The sequence below is a fragment of the Amphiprion ocellaris genome, chromosome 23 (genome assembly GCF_022539595.1).
Source record: "Amphiprion ocellaris isolate individual 3 ecotype Okinawa chromosome 23, ASM2253959v1, whole genome shotgun sequence".
NCBI lineage: Eukaryota > Metazoa > Chordata > Actinopteri > Pomacentridae > Amphiprion > Amphiprion ocellaris.
This window is the reverse complement of record NC_072788.1, coordinates 7781205-7796908: the sequence shown is the minus strand read 5'-3', so window position 1 is coordinate 7796908 and position 15704 is coordinate 7781205. Positions and strand designations below refer to the sequence as shown.

The 15704-nt window shown below is 36.5% G+C and overlaps 1 protein-coding gene across 2 annotated transcripts in view; it reads left to right on the top strand.

Moving 5' to 3' along the window:
* Window positions 1-5984, top strand: part of plcb3 (phospholipase C, beta 3 (phosphatidylinositol-specific)) — a 64551-nt gene extending 58567 nt beyond the window's left edge. For both annotated transcript variants that reach the window (XM_023289390.3, XM_023289388.3), the window contains one exon: window positions 443-5984. In XM_023289390.3, the coding sequence (XP_023145158.2) occupies window positions 443-754 (312 nt within the window). In that variant the 3' untranslated portion in view covers window positions 755-5984. The remainder of the gene's footprint in view (window positions 1-442) is intronic.
* Window positions 5985-15704: the final 9720 nt, after the last annotated feature.

Below are 15704 nucleotides of genomic sequence, written 5' to 3'. Positions count from 1 at the left end.
CTCTGGTGTTAACAGCAACATGTTTTACATTGAGGTCGTCGGCTTGAAGTGATGCAGTGATCAGAAAACTCTTTGTTGCACAATTTGCACACAACCAGGCTTTTATCCAAGCTGCCATAAGGAAGATTTTTAAAAGAAAACTCCGCCCAACAAACTCAATGTTTCTCGTCTTCCTTCACTGTTCACCAAACTTTCTTTGCGCTTACGTCACTGTATCCTGTGCATCTTGTTCGCGGCTGCAAACAGACTTTAGGTTCATTACCGCCACCTACTGGGCTGGAGTGTTCATCAGAGTTACCGGTGTGCCAGAAATGAGGGAACTGAGAAAGATGCGATTAAATGCGTTATTTTTTTTAACGCGTTATTTTTTCTGTAATCAATTAATTGAAATTAACGCATTAAAGTGCCAGCCCTAAATTGTACATTTGTTAATATTTTCCAGCTTCAATCTCAGCTGGACAGGGCCCTGAAGGACGAGTATCAGCGACTACCTGAGGAGATCTGCCAGCACCTTCAGCTGGAGCTCCAAAACAAATGTCTCCGAAAGGACGCCCTCTACTCCGCCGTGTCCAACCACAGCAGCCCCAGCTCGGGTTCGGGTCCGCCCTCCAACTGCTCCACGCCCTCCCACCCGTCGACGCCCAATCGGAGCACCTGGAACAGGAGCATGGACAATAGCATCGCCTCATTGGCTGATTCCACTTCCTCGTCCACCACTCCCGTCCTATCAGAGGCAGAGATGTCATTCAGCTAAAATTATTATTACTTGTACAAAGAAAGAGAAATACATTTAACAGGGGTCTATAGTGATTATAATGTGGGATAGTAATGATATAGATTATTTACTAATTTTATTCCTTTTTTATTACAGACTGTGTTGTCTACAGAGCTATATTATTTTTTATTTTTGCTGTTTGTGTCAGATGTATTTCATAAGAATCATTACTTTTTTCTGTCTTTTTTTAAAACATTTTCTTGTCTTTGTTGTACATTTAATGTCAAACCGATCCTTTTTCTTTGCATCGTTTCCATTTTTGCACGATTCGTGCTCTGATTTTGCCACAAGCTGAAGCTATTTGTCTCTAACAGCTTTCACCTCTGTTTGACATTTCTAGGAAGTTTTTTTTTGAACTGCATGGAGAGAGAAGCAGGGTTAGAAAGCAGTAGCTCCCAAGCATTCAACAAAAATGGTAGGAAAAAGTGATTCCCTCCACAAAATTTGGCTATTTTGTGTAGCAATATTTGACCAATGGTATTTCTTTGTAGTGGCTTTATGTCCTTCAGGAACAGCTTAAAGCACAACCAAAGGAGATGTCTGAGTCCTACAATTAAGTACCAAAACTGCACATCTTTTCCACTTTTGTAAATAAAAAAAAAATCAAGAGGAATATGAAGGAAAAGAAGGTGAATTGTTACCCAGATTTTGAAAGAAAGTTTTAGCTGTAATAGCAGGAGCTGACCAGCAAGTGGTGCTGCAGCCCCAACTGTTATTTTACTTTTAATCGGTGGTTTGAGCTTCCTGTTCTTCTAGCCTGATAATCCTGTTATACTGCACCCCAACACACACCTGGGCCATCAGGATTTGCAGCGTCATTGGCCGGAACAAAGTCTCCGGCCTTTAACCTCCAATCAAATCGCAGCCAAGGTTGCATCGGGGACGGTCAGCAGACGTCCATCTGGCCAGAAATTATGCACATTAGTGTGTCGGTCTGGGAAAAAGGAGGGTTTAGGTGACATAACGCTCTCACTTTCTAAATCGTGTGAAAGCAGACATCTCTCTGAACACACACAGGAGGTGCGTTTTATTGGTTCAGAGGCCCAAAGTCTCTAAAATCCTCGGCCCATCCAATCTAGAAAAGCAGAACACACACATCAGAGGCAGAAACCTCAATAACTTTACAAATATTAGAGATTACCGAACTCCAAGAGGGTATTTGTGTGTGGCCAGAAGTTAATCTCTTGGCGAGGCATCTGCTTTTAGGGACAGTAATACTTCCTACTACATTTAAAGAGTCTGTTAAATGTGTGTGTGTTGGTGCAGTTAGTTTGCTTCTTTGGCATCCTGGAAAAGGACATCAAATGCTAAATTAGCAGCACCACTGTAGTAGACAGTCCTCCGTTTGACGACTTCAAGCTGCACTATGACATGTTAATGTAAAACGCTCAAGAGCACGCCTTTCACTTGTAATCGAGACCCTTTCTTGGTTTTGCTTTAATTACTTTCTGCTGCTTTAACTTCACTAAAGCCTCAAAATTAGTTCAGTTTTTGTAAATGGACATAGTAATGGTTTATGTAAATTTTCTTCTGGGTTGAATTTGCCCTTTAAAATCCCCCGCAGAGTCCTGTCAGCGTGTTTGAGCCAAATGTTGAATTGTGCACAAACTGAACGGTACTTTTGTCTCTTCCTGTCTGGCTGTATTTATTTTGCTTTTTCCCCCGCATTTCTTTCCTTCTTTCTTTCTGCTTTTGTCCACTTCGAGGGGTAAATTATGGTACTGTGTGTATGTATTGTGTGTAGATGTGTAGTTGTACATGAATTTTACTACTGACCACAAGTGCTGGTGAGAGATGGAGGTCAGAGAGGGCTGGGAAGACAAATCAAGAGAGTTTAATTTTACAGAAAAGATTCGGTAAGGTTTGTCCTCTCCTGCCTTCCTCCTCCGATGAGCACTGGCTGCCTGTCTGTCTGATTGCCCCCCTCACAAACACACACGTTTATCGAGACTGTCATCTATTTAAATGGAATTTTAACTACTTTTTTTTCCCTTTTTTTGGTTATTTAAGATTTTAATTGTTGAAAGAACGTGTCCATTCAGGCTGCTGAAAAATGATGGAGATTCGGTTTGTGCATGTTTTTTTAAATGTACCAGAAATCATCAGAGAGCTCTGCTTTGTCCTCCAACAGGGTATTTTTAAAGCCAGTAACCGTTGGGGTCAGCACTTTGTTTAAATGAAAACACCAACCTGTTGGTCATTTTACAGTAGAAGACTGCCAGCCTGTTCAACCCGAGTATGTAAATGTTTTTGCTCGGCTTTCTCATTTTGGACACTAAATCTATACAGTGTGTTAAAGACGATTATTTACTTTTCAGTGGACTCAGAGGTGAAACTGCCAACAGTCTTCTCAAATCAGAAGCTTCATTTGCCAAAAATGTCGATACATTCCTCACTGTGTCTCTTAGGGCCGGGGTGGTACAAACCATTCCAAGCCCAGTGGCAAGTATTCAATTAACTCCATCTGTTGTCCTTGAATATGACTTATACATGATTATCAGGTACTTTAGAGAGGTCGTATTCTCACTCTTGTTGAGGAAAACTCATCTTTTCATGTTTTAATGCACTTTTTACCACTCTCTGTTTGTGAAAACCTTTTGTTCCTCAATACAACCACTTTCCACTGATTTTTACTTGTGTAAAGCATCAGTAGTTTGTTTTTACAAGGTCCAGTCGTCAAAAGAGTAGATTTTGAATGTTTGACAAGACAGGTTTCCCTCGTTGCAGTTTGAGCTTGGATTTACTTGGTACTATTTTCATTACGAATGTACATCGATGTAAAAAGGCATCACATTGAATGATTTCTTACTTAACTTGTCAGAGCTTTAGTAGTAGAACAAAGTCACATTTTGATCTCAAACTGTTTTCCACAAGTGTTAATGTGTGAGGTAAAGTAATACAAGACCAAAATATCAGAAGACTATATATACTGTATATGTGTACATGTATGAAACGTACAAACAAACCAAGAGTACTTCAGATATTTAAATGGGTTTTTTAAGGCTCGTACTCTACAGTAGAAATGCTCGTTGTTGGTTCTAGTTGGCTGCCAGTAGCTTTACAGTTGGTGTCTTTGTAGATCAGTGAAGACAAAAGATAATAATACGGTTTACATGTGTAACTGACAGATTTCATTTGTTGTACCTACAGTAGGTACTGTGTGCTCGCTTTGTGACGCTTGGAGATGTCTTGTCTGAATCTGTCAAACAATTTGAATGGCATTTTAGTAGTTTGACCTGTAATGCACGAGTAGAAGTGTCAACTATAGATTGTATAAAAGATGGATTTAGTCGACAGGTCTAAAAGCGACCTCTGGAGGCAAAAATTGTTGTTGATTGTTTACCTCATTTGACATTTTTGTATTGATTTTATGGTCTCAATCGCTAGTTTCAAGACTTTTAGAATACGGCATGGTGTTTTATTTGTAAATTATGGTCTCATTTCTAGGAAAATAGATGCTATAACAGGGTCTGTTTTAGTGCAGATGATCGAATCCAGCAGTCATTCTTACGTCTGGTTTCAAAAGACCAAGGTGGCAACGACAAAATTCCAAACTTCATCCTTCAAAATGCAAGTCAACAAACCACTGAATGACGTCACTGTGACTATGTCCATCTTTTATGTACAGTCTATCGTGACAGCAGATGAATGTATCCGGTGGCTCTGAGACTGGATAGTGTATGGCCTATAAAGTGAAAATGTTGCTCATTCAATACTGGATGGTTGCTGTTGTTTTTAACTTCTCAGCACTTGGTAAAGTACAAAAAGTCTTCTGTACAGTACAAGTGCAACATATTTCCACTGTTTACTCTACATTAGCCGGTCCATCTCGTTGGTCTGGACTTGAATGAACCAACAAATATTGGATAAATTACCAAGAAATGTGGCATTTATGACACAGATTGTAGTCACTTCAGTGCTTCCCTTTTAATCTAATGTCGTCATTAGGCCAAACTTTTAATGTTTCCAATACTTCCAGTTTATGATGCTGTCATGACTTTACTATTATGATAAAATCTGAACAATGTTAGCACTGTTCAAGGCCTATTGTGTAGACTTTTTAAAGAAAGTAATGTGATCCAAAACTAAATGAAAATAAGACTCCCATCTGCCTATGCTAAACTTTGATTAGCACTAGTTAGCAAATATGTTTATGCTAATTAGCTAAACTAAGTTGCTGAATGTAGTAAACGGTGTACCTGCTACATGTTAGCATTATCAGCTTGGCAGCATGCTGATGTTAGTATGTTGCTCAACTAAAATTAAAAAAAAAAAGAACAATGCTGTACTTATTATAACCTTACAAACTCCCTGACTTTTTTTCCATTCTGACTGTAAATGAAACTGGATTACTACTAAATTCTGTCATTTGTTTGGGTCTAAACATACCTTTTGCTAAAGAATTAGCATGTGAGTCATGTACTATACGTCACTTAGTTACCAGAATCAGGTGTTGTCAGATTTAATGCAAAATGGGTCAAAATTCCTTAAATTCTAGCTGTAAGGAAACCTAATTCCTATTAAATCCTGAATAAAGGTGTTTAACTCCCATTGCCAACCTTGACACTGTTTTAGTTCACTTGAATACATGTTTGGCTTTGGCCTGTGCTGCTCTGGCACATTGAGAGAGTGAGTGCTAACGCCGCTAGCTAGTTTCCTTCCCACCAGAATGCAGCCTGGGGGTTGTTTCTTGTCAGCCGTGAGCTTTAACCTCTGTTATTTCTGTCCTGTTTAAGGTGAAAACTCTCATTTAATCAGATGTGCACAATATTTTACCGCGACGCCACCACAGCAGCGTAGCGTTAGACGCCACTTCTGCATCACAAACAGTCCTTGTCTTGCCTCTTATTAGACATTTGGTTTGACTGGGCTGCCTCCGGCCCACCCCGAGGCCTCTGGCTCTCATGTCTTCTCTCCCTTTTTTCCCTCACTGTCCCATTTCCTCGCCTCCATTTTCCCCCAGTAATGAGACCATCTTTTACTTTTCAACTGGTTAAATTAATTAGAAGCAGCAGCCGTGTTTGTAACTTCAGACAGCATGCGATAGACGCTAGACAAGAGTTCTGTTGACACTGTATATGTAGTGTATATGATTGTCGGATGTAAAGGGAATACTATCCAATGATCCAGATGTAATATTTTATTGTTCCTATAATTAATATAAAGTATATGACTGAACATTCAGTAATAAACCTCTTATGAAGCTTAACTTGTGCTGCTTTCTGGTTTTCTTTTCGATGAAGACCTTGTTAGTTCACCATCACCAACAGGTCTGCAACATTTCTATTTCAGCTTGTGGTTCATTCGTCATGAACGTGAGTTTTTTTTTGCAGCTTTTTGGGGCACTTGCCTTCCATTCATTTGTAATGAAAAGTGTCTGTTATTCAACATCTTGTGCTGTGCGACGTGCTTGGAGTTAATTCAGTTTGACTGAGGCAGAGCTTCACCTTCACACCATCTTAAGTTCAGAGACGGTTTGCAGACAGCAGAGAAACTGGTTTGAAATTACAGAGTGCAGTGAGCAAGCTGTTAAAACTGCGAGTAGTGTAGTGTAAATGACAGGGTTGTAGTGAAACATCTTGGAGGACGACTAAATTACTAAAATGCATCTCGAGGACTGAGCAGGTGAATCCTCTGTATCCTTTACCTGTGATGTGTTAGCACAGCGGAAACATATAAACCAGGGCAAAAGCAGGACTGCAAAATCACAATATATGTCTGTCTTTATTTATATAGTATTGTTTGTGTGTCACAAGCAAGTGTGTGTTCATCTTGTCACGTTATGCCATGTTTGACATGAATTATAGGTAAATATATGCTGAGATTTGTCATGAACACTGCTCCGCTCATCTGACAGATATGATAAAATACAACGGTAGGCAGCAACACAACAATGGACGGATGATGCTACTCATTATATTTATCTGACTTTTCTTTAAAATGGAAGTGAGACTGTCTCATTTTGTTGAATGTCTGTTGCCTTAACTCCTCTTTTCTTGTGTCTCTTCCTCAGCTCCTCTGGTCACATCTCATGTACGAAGGACCAAGACACAAAGAGAGCAGGCAAGGAAAGGAAGTACAAAGTAAGAAATGTATTTAAATGAACTAAGAATTATTAGGATTTTTCATATTTTCTTTATTACTCTCCAAGCAAAACCCACCAGGGGTTTTAATTACCAAAATTTACACAATTTATCTGAGCCGGAAACTGTAAAAAGAGTAATTGGATTTTGAAGTTTCCAACGGTCATTGAATTAATCATGCGTAATGTATAGTTCAGTCAGGAGAATTAATAAAATGTAGGCTTTAAATTGAGATATTCTATCAAAATGACTATATTCCCACAATCTACAGGCCAGAAATAAATTGTTTTCATAAGAAAAAAGTAAATAAAATTCCTCTTACCACAACAAAAAAGCCATGATTGACTCTGTTGTGAGCAACGGTAATTTGACAAAACTTTTGTAACTTTTGGTTAGAATTGCATGCTGTGTTAACTCAAAACAGAGGAGATGATGATTGAGAGGAAAATAGAACAAAAAATAAATGCAGCATGGCTCAAAAATGGTATACAGGGGAGCAAGTTGTTGAAGATACATTCATCACAGTGAAACTTCTTTCTTTCTAGATTCATGTCCATAGTTGTGTGAAAAAACTAAGTAGTAAAAGTCTTATGTGGAGCCGTCTGTTTTTCAAGGACTGATCAAACCTGTGGAAACCTAAAAATGTTGGTCTTCTTGGTTGTGTTGTTTCCATAGAAGTGCAGAATTTGAAGAAGAATTTGAAGGCGAAGAATTTGAAGAAGACGAAGAACAAGATGAAGACAAAGAAGACGAGAAGAAGAATTTGAAGAAGATGAAGAAGAAGACGAAGGCAAATTTGAAGAAGACGAAGAATTTGAAGAAGATGAAGATGAAGAAGAATTTGAGGAAGAAGAAGGAGAAGAAGAAGTATTCTTTTTGATTTACAATAAGAATTTTACTCAAGACATTCCTTCTGGAAATCAGCAAATTGGAGTTCAACCAACTTTTTTTTCTTTTTTAATTATTATTTCCTCTACAACCCTTTTAACTTAATCATTTCAATAATCTCCTCAAGTGATGATTTCTTAATGTTACTTAAGTCATTGGAGCAGCTGGTGTATGTAAATTAAATGTAGGCTTTTTTAACATTAATTATTCATATTTCACTCTATGTTCATACTTCAGTGTGTTTGGAGTCACTCGGGGGAGATATAGGAATAAATTCACAGTATTTGCTGTAGTGTGCGTAGAATGACAAGCTGATAATATTCACACATGCATCCTAATAACAGCCTTTATTCAGAGGTAATGCATTATAATCTAGAAGCTGGTCAGCATGTATTGTATGTAAAATCAAAAGAACCATTATCTACAGTTGTTAAATGCAAGAAAAACTAGTATATTTGTCTCTAAATTATAGTAAGATGGAAGTATCGTAAATTGGAAATAGTTCATCTCGTGTACTGTATTTATAGCAGTCTTCCTTAATCTTCATTACAGCTTCGTTAGTGCTGTTCTGCAGCTGACCTCTGACCTTTTAAAAAATGAGACATAATTTGCCCAGAGGGACTCCTAACAGTATTAACATCATGATCACAATAATCAGAACAGACGTCAGCAAGTATTTCCTTAAAAAGTTAACCACTCGAGTGGGAATAGAACACTTGAGATGTGATGGACACGTCCTGTCTTGCTTCACAAAGATCTTGAGATGAATGTGAATCACCTTGTGGTCCTGAAGGAGCAGAAATGTCAGTGATGACTCTCACTGCAACTCATTATGACGCACATGGATTATTGTCCTGGTGTGTAATTATGAGGCATTTCTTGAAACGGGAGTCATTTTAGGCAGCAGCTCTGGAGTGGTACAGGGAATCAGCAGAGTTTGTTTTAAAATGTGTTCCCATTCGCTATCAGTGTTAATCAATGTGCACATAGACATGCTGGAGAAAGATGGAAGTGACACCATTATCTAACGGACAGCTTTATTTTTGCATCCTCATCCCTCTTTCTTCCTCTTATCCTCGCTGCTGCAGGGCAGGGTCAGCAAGGTGAGCTTGAAAATATAATCCATCAATGATTACCTGCTGCAAATCCGCAGTAATCAGCCCCACAATAGACTCTCAGAGGAGGCAATTGGTTTTGGGGGGGAGGGAGGATTATGCACATTTTCATCCTGAGTCAGTAATGTATCCTGATTATCACCTGCATCAATTCAAAACATCCATAACCTCATAAACAAACTGTGGCGTGTGTGAAATCTGGTCCGACTCTGGTCTTTCTACCTCGTTTTAATCATGTCTCCAAAGGAAACTGCTGCACTTCTACTCAAGGTGGATTGATTGATAAACTTTGGTGGTTTCCTGTGTGTGGATGACATTGTGTGCAGATGAATTCACATTAACTGGAACATGAACAGCAAACATGTGCTTGCTTATCTTGGTTTGGCCTTCTGTGGTCGTATTGAATCGAAGTTATTGGCAGAATAAGCTGCAAGAGTGCTGGTGTCTTTAATGAATAAAATATAATCTGTTACTGGACTTTACTGCTTCAACCTTCACTAAACTTTCTAATTCAATGGTCGGCTCGTTTTCATTTTCTGCTGCAGGACTGTTCGGGTTTCGAGGATGCCGCTGACAATAACACCATCCAGAACCGAGCCACGAGGAGCTTCCTGGGCTGCATAAATTTCCTGCTAAGCGAGCTGCTGAAAGGGGGATGAAGCCAGGGGAAGCTTGGCTCCTCTTAATAACACATGAGCTCCCCGGAAAACATGATTTGTGAAATCTTGCCATGCATTTTCCGTTTTTTTTTTCTTCATCTTCACCATCTCAGATCACACGTAAAATGAGGCTATTATTGATGTATGATTCATGCATGGGGCTTATTCATCACTCATTCGCTTTAATAAAGATACCAGCAGGCATGCTGCTTCTGTCGTCACTATTGAAGTCTGGTGGCACAATATCATAAACTCTCATCAAAGATCAGGAGTCAAAACTAACTTTATTGATACTAATTGGTGTAAAACTTAACAAAGGAGCCAACAAACGCCGCTGTGGTGCTGAAACCAAGCAGTTGCAGCTATTTTTCATCAGTTTTCTTATTCTTTTGAATGATTAATACCATTAATGATATATTAAAGCTAAATCAAAAGCTTTGAAAATGTTGCAATCGTCATTTTGGACCATGAAAAAGTGAAAAAAGTGACCTTCATTTGTGTTGTTTTGTTGTTGATGAGGTTGAATTTCCTTTTGCATTCCACTACTCTGTCTAGTTCTAATTGAAGAATAGTGATTCATTGGCTTTTAATATGGAGCCTTTTTTCGTTCTGGCAGCTGAGACAGAACAGTGTACCAATTATATTTTGAAATGTGTGTTTTTTTTAAGAATTTAAAGATGCCATCCAGGTTATTATCAAGAGTCTTGTGGGGCGCTGGAACCAGGAAATTCGAGGACAGTGAAACAATCAGTCCTATCTTTTGCTTCTTCTTTTCCCTATCCATCTTTTTTCAGTAAAGTGTTTTATCTTCATCCTTCACATCATTCCTCTCTTACTCTTCTTCTAGTTAATCACAAGTCTTCCTCTTTCTATTTTTCTTTGGTCCATCCCTCCATTTCACCGTTGCTGTCATTTTCATCCCAGTCTCCCTCTAACCTCTCTGTTTGTCTCAGTTGCATCCACTACTGTCTACTCTCTCTCTGTGATTGCATTGGTTTCTTTTTATCCCTTCCTCTCTCTGTCTCTTTATCCCTCTTATCCTCTCGCCATGGTCTGCTGGCCTCTGTCCTCTTCGCTGTTCTTGCTAGCGTTGTGGTGTGTTTTCATCTTTCACAACTCTCTGAACTGCACTAGAAATCAGCTTTCATTTAAAAAACACATTTTTGTGTTTTCATTTTTAGGGGCATTAGGTCAGTAAAGGGCAATATTATTTAAATACTGCAACTACTACGTTATGTATAGTATGTCGTCAAAATTTTCATCAAAAACGTCATAGTATAGTATGTCATCCGAAACGTTCTTCATGCCCTCCTTTACATAATTTCATGATATGGCACATTTTTACAACATGTTTGAAAAATGGCATTTTCTTCGACATAGTATAGTAAGGCATTTTTTTTGCGCCAAAATTCATGATGATTTTTTTTTCAAAGAAAACCTTTCTGGAGTGTTTTTCACGCCCTCCTTTACATTATTTCATAATATGGCACGTTTTTACAACATGTTTGAAAAATGGCATTTTTTTTCGACATAGTATAGTAAGGCGTTTTTTTGCGCCAAAATTCATGATGATTTTTTTTTTCAAAGAAAACCTTTCTGGAGTGTTTTTCACGCCCTCCTTTACATTATTTCATCATATGGCACGTTTTTGCAACATGTTTGAAAAGTGGTATTATTTTTCGACATAGTATAGTAAGGCGTTTTTTTGCGCCAATATTCATGATGATTTTTTTTTTCAAAGAAAACCTTTCTGGAGTGTTTTTCACACCCTCCTTTACATTATTTCATCATATGGCACGTTTTTACAACATGTTTGAAAAATGGCATTTTTTTTCGACATAGTATAGTAAGGCGTTTTTTTGCGCCAAAATTCATGATGATTTTTTTTTCAAAGAAAACCTTTCTGGAGTGTTTTTCATGCCCTCCTTTACATTATTTCATCATATGGCACGTTTTTACAACATGTTTGAAAAATGGCATTTTTTTTCGACATAGTATAGTAAGGCGTTTTTTTTGAGCAAAAATTCATGATGATTTTTTTTTCAAAGAAAACCTTTCTGGAGTGTTTTTCACGCCCTCCTTTACATTATTTCATCATATGGCACGTTTTTACAACATGTTTGAAAAATGGCATTTTTTTTCGACATAGTATAGTAAGGCGTTTTTTTTGCGCCAAAATTCATGATGATTTTTTTTTCAAAGAAAACCTTTCTGGAGTGTTTTTCACACCCTCCTTTACATTATTTCATCATATGGCACGTTTTTACAACATGTTTGAAAAATGGCATTTTTTTTCGACATAGTATAGTAAGGCATTTTTTTTGCGCCAAAATTCATGATGATTTTTTTTTTCAAAGAAAACCTTTCTGGAGTGTTTTTCACGCCCTCCTTTGCATTATTTCATAATATGGCACGTTTTTACAACATGTTTGAAAAATGGCATTTTTTTTCGACATAGTATAGTAAGGCATTTTTTTTGCGCCAAAATTCATGATGATTTTTTTTTCAAAGAAAACCTTTCTGGAGTGTTTTTCACGCCCTCCTTTGCATTATTTCATAATATGGCACGTTTTTACAACATGTTTGAAAAATGGCATTTTTTTCGACATAGTATAGTAAGGCGTTTTTTTTGCGCCAAAATTCATGATGATTTTTTTTTCAAAGAAAACCTTTCTGGAGTGTTTTTCACACCCTCCTTTACATTATTTCATCATATGGCACGTTTTTGATACATGTTTGAAAAATGTCATTTTTTTTCGACATAGTATAGTAAGGCGTTTTTTTTGCGCCAAAATTCATGATGATTTTTTTTTTTAAGAAAACCTTTCTGGAGTGTTTTTCACGCCCTCCTTTACATTATTTCATCATATGGCACGTTTTTAGAACATGTTTGAAAAATGGCATTTTTTTTCGACATAGTATAGTAAGGCGTTTTTTTTGCGCCAAAATTCATGATGATTTTTTTTTCAAAGAAAACCTTTCTGGAGTGTTTTTCACGCCCTCCTTTACATTATTTCATCATATGGCACGTTTTTGCAACATGTTTGAAAAGTGGTATTATTTTTCGACATAGTATAGTAAGGCGTTTTTTTTGCGCCAATATTCATGATGATTTTTTTTTTCAAAGAAAACCTTTCTGGAGTGTTTTTCACACCCTCCTTTACATTATTTCTTCATATGGCACGTTTTTAGAACATGTTTGAAAAATGGCATTTTTTTTCGACATAGTATAGTAAGGCGTTTTTTTGCGCCAAAATTCATGATTTTTTTTTCAAAGAAAACCTTTCTGGAGTGTTTTTCACGGCCTCCTTTACATTATTTCATCATATGGCACGTTTTTGCAACATGTTTGAAAAATGGCATTTTTTTTCGACATAGTATAGTAAGGCATTTTTTTTGTGCCAAAATTCATGATGATTTTTTTTTCAAAGAAAACCTCTCTGGAGTGTTTTTCACACCCTCCTTTACATTATTTCATAATATGGCAAGTTTTTGCAACATGTTTTAAAAATGGCATTTTTTTTCGACATAGTATAGTAAGGCGTTTTTTTTGCGCCAAAATTCATGATCATTTTTTTTTCAAAGAAAACCTCTCTGGAGTGTTTTTCACGCCCTCCTTTTCATTATTTCATCATATGGCAAGTTTTTGCAACATGTTTGAAAAATGGCATTTTTTTTCGACATAGTATAGTAAGGCGTTTTTTTTGCGCCAAAATTCATGATGATTTTTTTTTCAAAGAAAACCTTTCTGGAGTGTTTTTCACGCCCTCCTTTACATTATTTCATCATATGGCACGTTTTTAGAACATGTTTGAAAAATGACATTTTTTTTCGACATAGTATAGTAAGGCGTTTTTTTTGCGCCAAAATTCATGATCATTTTTTTTTTCAAAGAAAACCTCTCTAGAGTGTTTTTCATGCCCTCCTTTACATTATTTCATCATATGGCACGTTTTTGCAACATGTTTGAAAAATGGCATTTTTTTTCGACATAGTATAGTAAGGCGTTTTTTTTTGCGCCAAAATTCATGATGATTTTTTTTTAAAGAAAACCTTTCTGGAGTGTTTTTCACGCCCTCCTTTACATTATTTCATCATATGGCACGTTTTTGCAACATGTTTGAAAAATGGGATTTTTTTTCGACATAGTATAGTAAGGCGTTTTTTTTGCGCCAAAATTCATGATGATTTTTTTTTCAAAGAAAACCTTTCTGGAGTGTTTTTCATGCCAACCTTTACATTATTTCATCATATGGCACGTTTTTGCAACATGTTTGAAAAATGGCATTTTTTTTCGACAGTATAGTAAGGCATTTTTTTTGCGCCAAAATTCATGATGATTTTTTTTTCAAAGAAAACCTCTCTGGAGTGTTTTTCACACCCTCCTTTTCATTATTTCATCATATGGCACGTTTTTGCAACATGTTTGAAAAATGGGATTTTTTTTCGACATAGTATAGTAAGGCGTTTTTTTTGCGCCAAAATTCATGATGATTTTTTTTTTCAAAGAAGACCTTTCTGGAGTTTTTTTCACGCCCTCCTTTACATTATTTCTTCATATGGCAGGTTTTTACAACATGTTTGAAAAATGGCATTTTTTTTCGACATAGTATAGTAAGGCATTTTTTTTTTGCACCAAAATTCATGATGACTTTTTTTTCAAAGAAAACCTTTCTGGAGTGTTTTTCATGCCCTGCTTTACATTATTTCATAATATGGCAAGTTTTTGCAACATGTTTTAAAAATGGCATTTTTTTTCGACATAGTATAGTAAGGCTTTTTTTTGCGCCAGAATTCATGATCATTTTTTTTCCAAAGAAAACCTCTCTGGAGTGTTTTTCACGCCCTCCTTTTCATTATTTCATCATATGGCAAGTTTTTGCAACATGTTTGAAAAATGTCATTTTTTTTCGACATAGTATAGTAAGGCGTTTTTTTGCGCCAAAATTCATGATGATTTTTTTTTCAAAGAAAACCTTTCTGGAGTGTTTTTCACGCCCTCCTTTACATTATTTCATCATATGGCACGTTTTTGCAACGTTTAAAAAATGGCATTTTTTTTCGACATACTATAGTAAGGCATTTTTTTTGCGCAAAAATTCATGATCATTTTTTTTTTCAAAGAAAACCTTTCTGGAGTGTTTTTCACGCCCTCCTTTACATTATTTCATCATATGGCACGTTTTTGCAACATGTTTGAAAAGTGGTATTATTTTTCGACATAGTATAGTAAGGCGTTTTTTTTGCGCCAATATTCATGATGATTTTTTTTTTCAAAGAAAACCTTTCTGGAGTGTTTTTCACACCCTCCTTTACATTATTTCTTCATATGGCACGTTTTTAGAACATGTTTGAAAAATGGCATTTTTTTTCGACATAGTATAGTAAGGCGTTTTTTTTGCGCCAAAATTCATGATTTTTTTTTTCAAAGAAAACCTTTCTGGAGTGTTTTTCACGCCCTCCTTTACATTATTTCATCATATGGCACGTTTTTGCAACATGTTTGAAAAATGGCATTTTTTTTCGACATAGTATAGTAAGGCGTTTTTTTTGCGCCAAAATTCATGATGATTTTTTTTTTCAAAGAAAACCCTTCTGGAGTGTTTTTCACGCCCTCCTTTACATTATCTCATCATATGGCACGTTTCTACAACATGTCTGAAAAACGGCATTTTTTTTCGACATAGTATAGTAAGGCGTTTTTTTTGGCGCCAAAATTCATGATGATTTTTTTTTCAAAGAAAACCCTTCTGGAGTGTTTTTCACGCCCTCCTTTACATTATCTCATCATATGGCACGTTTCTACAACATGTCTGAAAAACGGCATTTTTTTTCGACATAGTATAGTAAGGCGTTTTTTTTGCGCCAAAATTCATGATGATTTTTTTTTCAAAGAAAACCTTTCTGGAGTGTTTTTCACGCCCTCCTTTACATTATTTCATCTTATGGCACGTTTTTGCAACATGTTTGAAAAGTGGTATTATTTTTCGACATAGTATAGTAAGGCGTTTTTTTTGCGCCAATATTCATGATGATTTTTTTTTCAAAAAAAACCTTTCTGGAGTGTTTTTCATGCCCTCCTTTACATTATTTTTTCATATGGCACGTTTTTACAACATGTTTGAAAAATGGCATTTTTTTTCGACATAGTATAGTAAGGCGTTTTTTTTGCGCCAAAATTCAT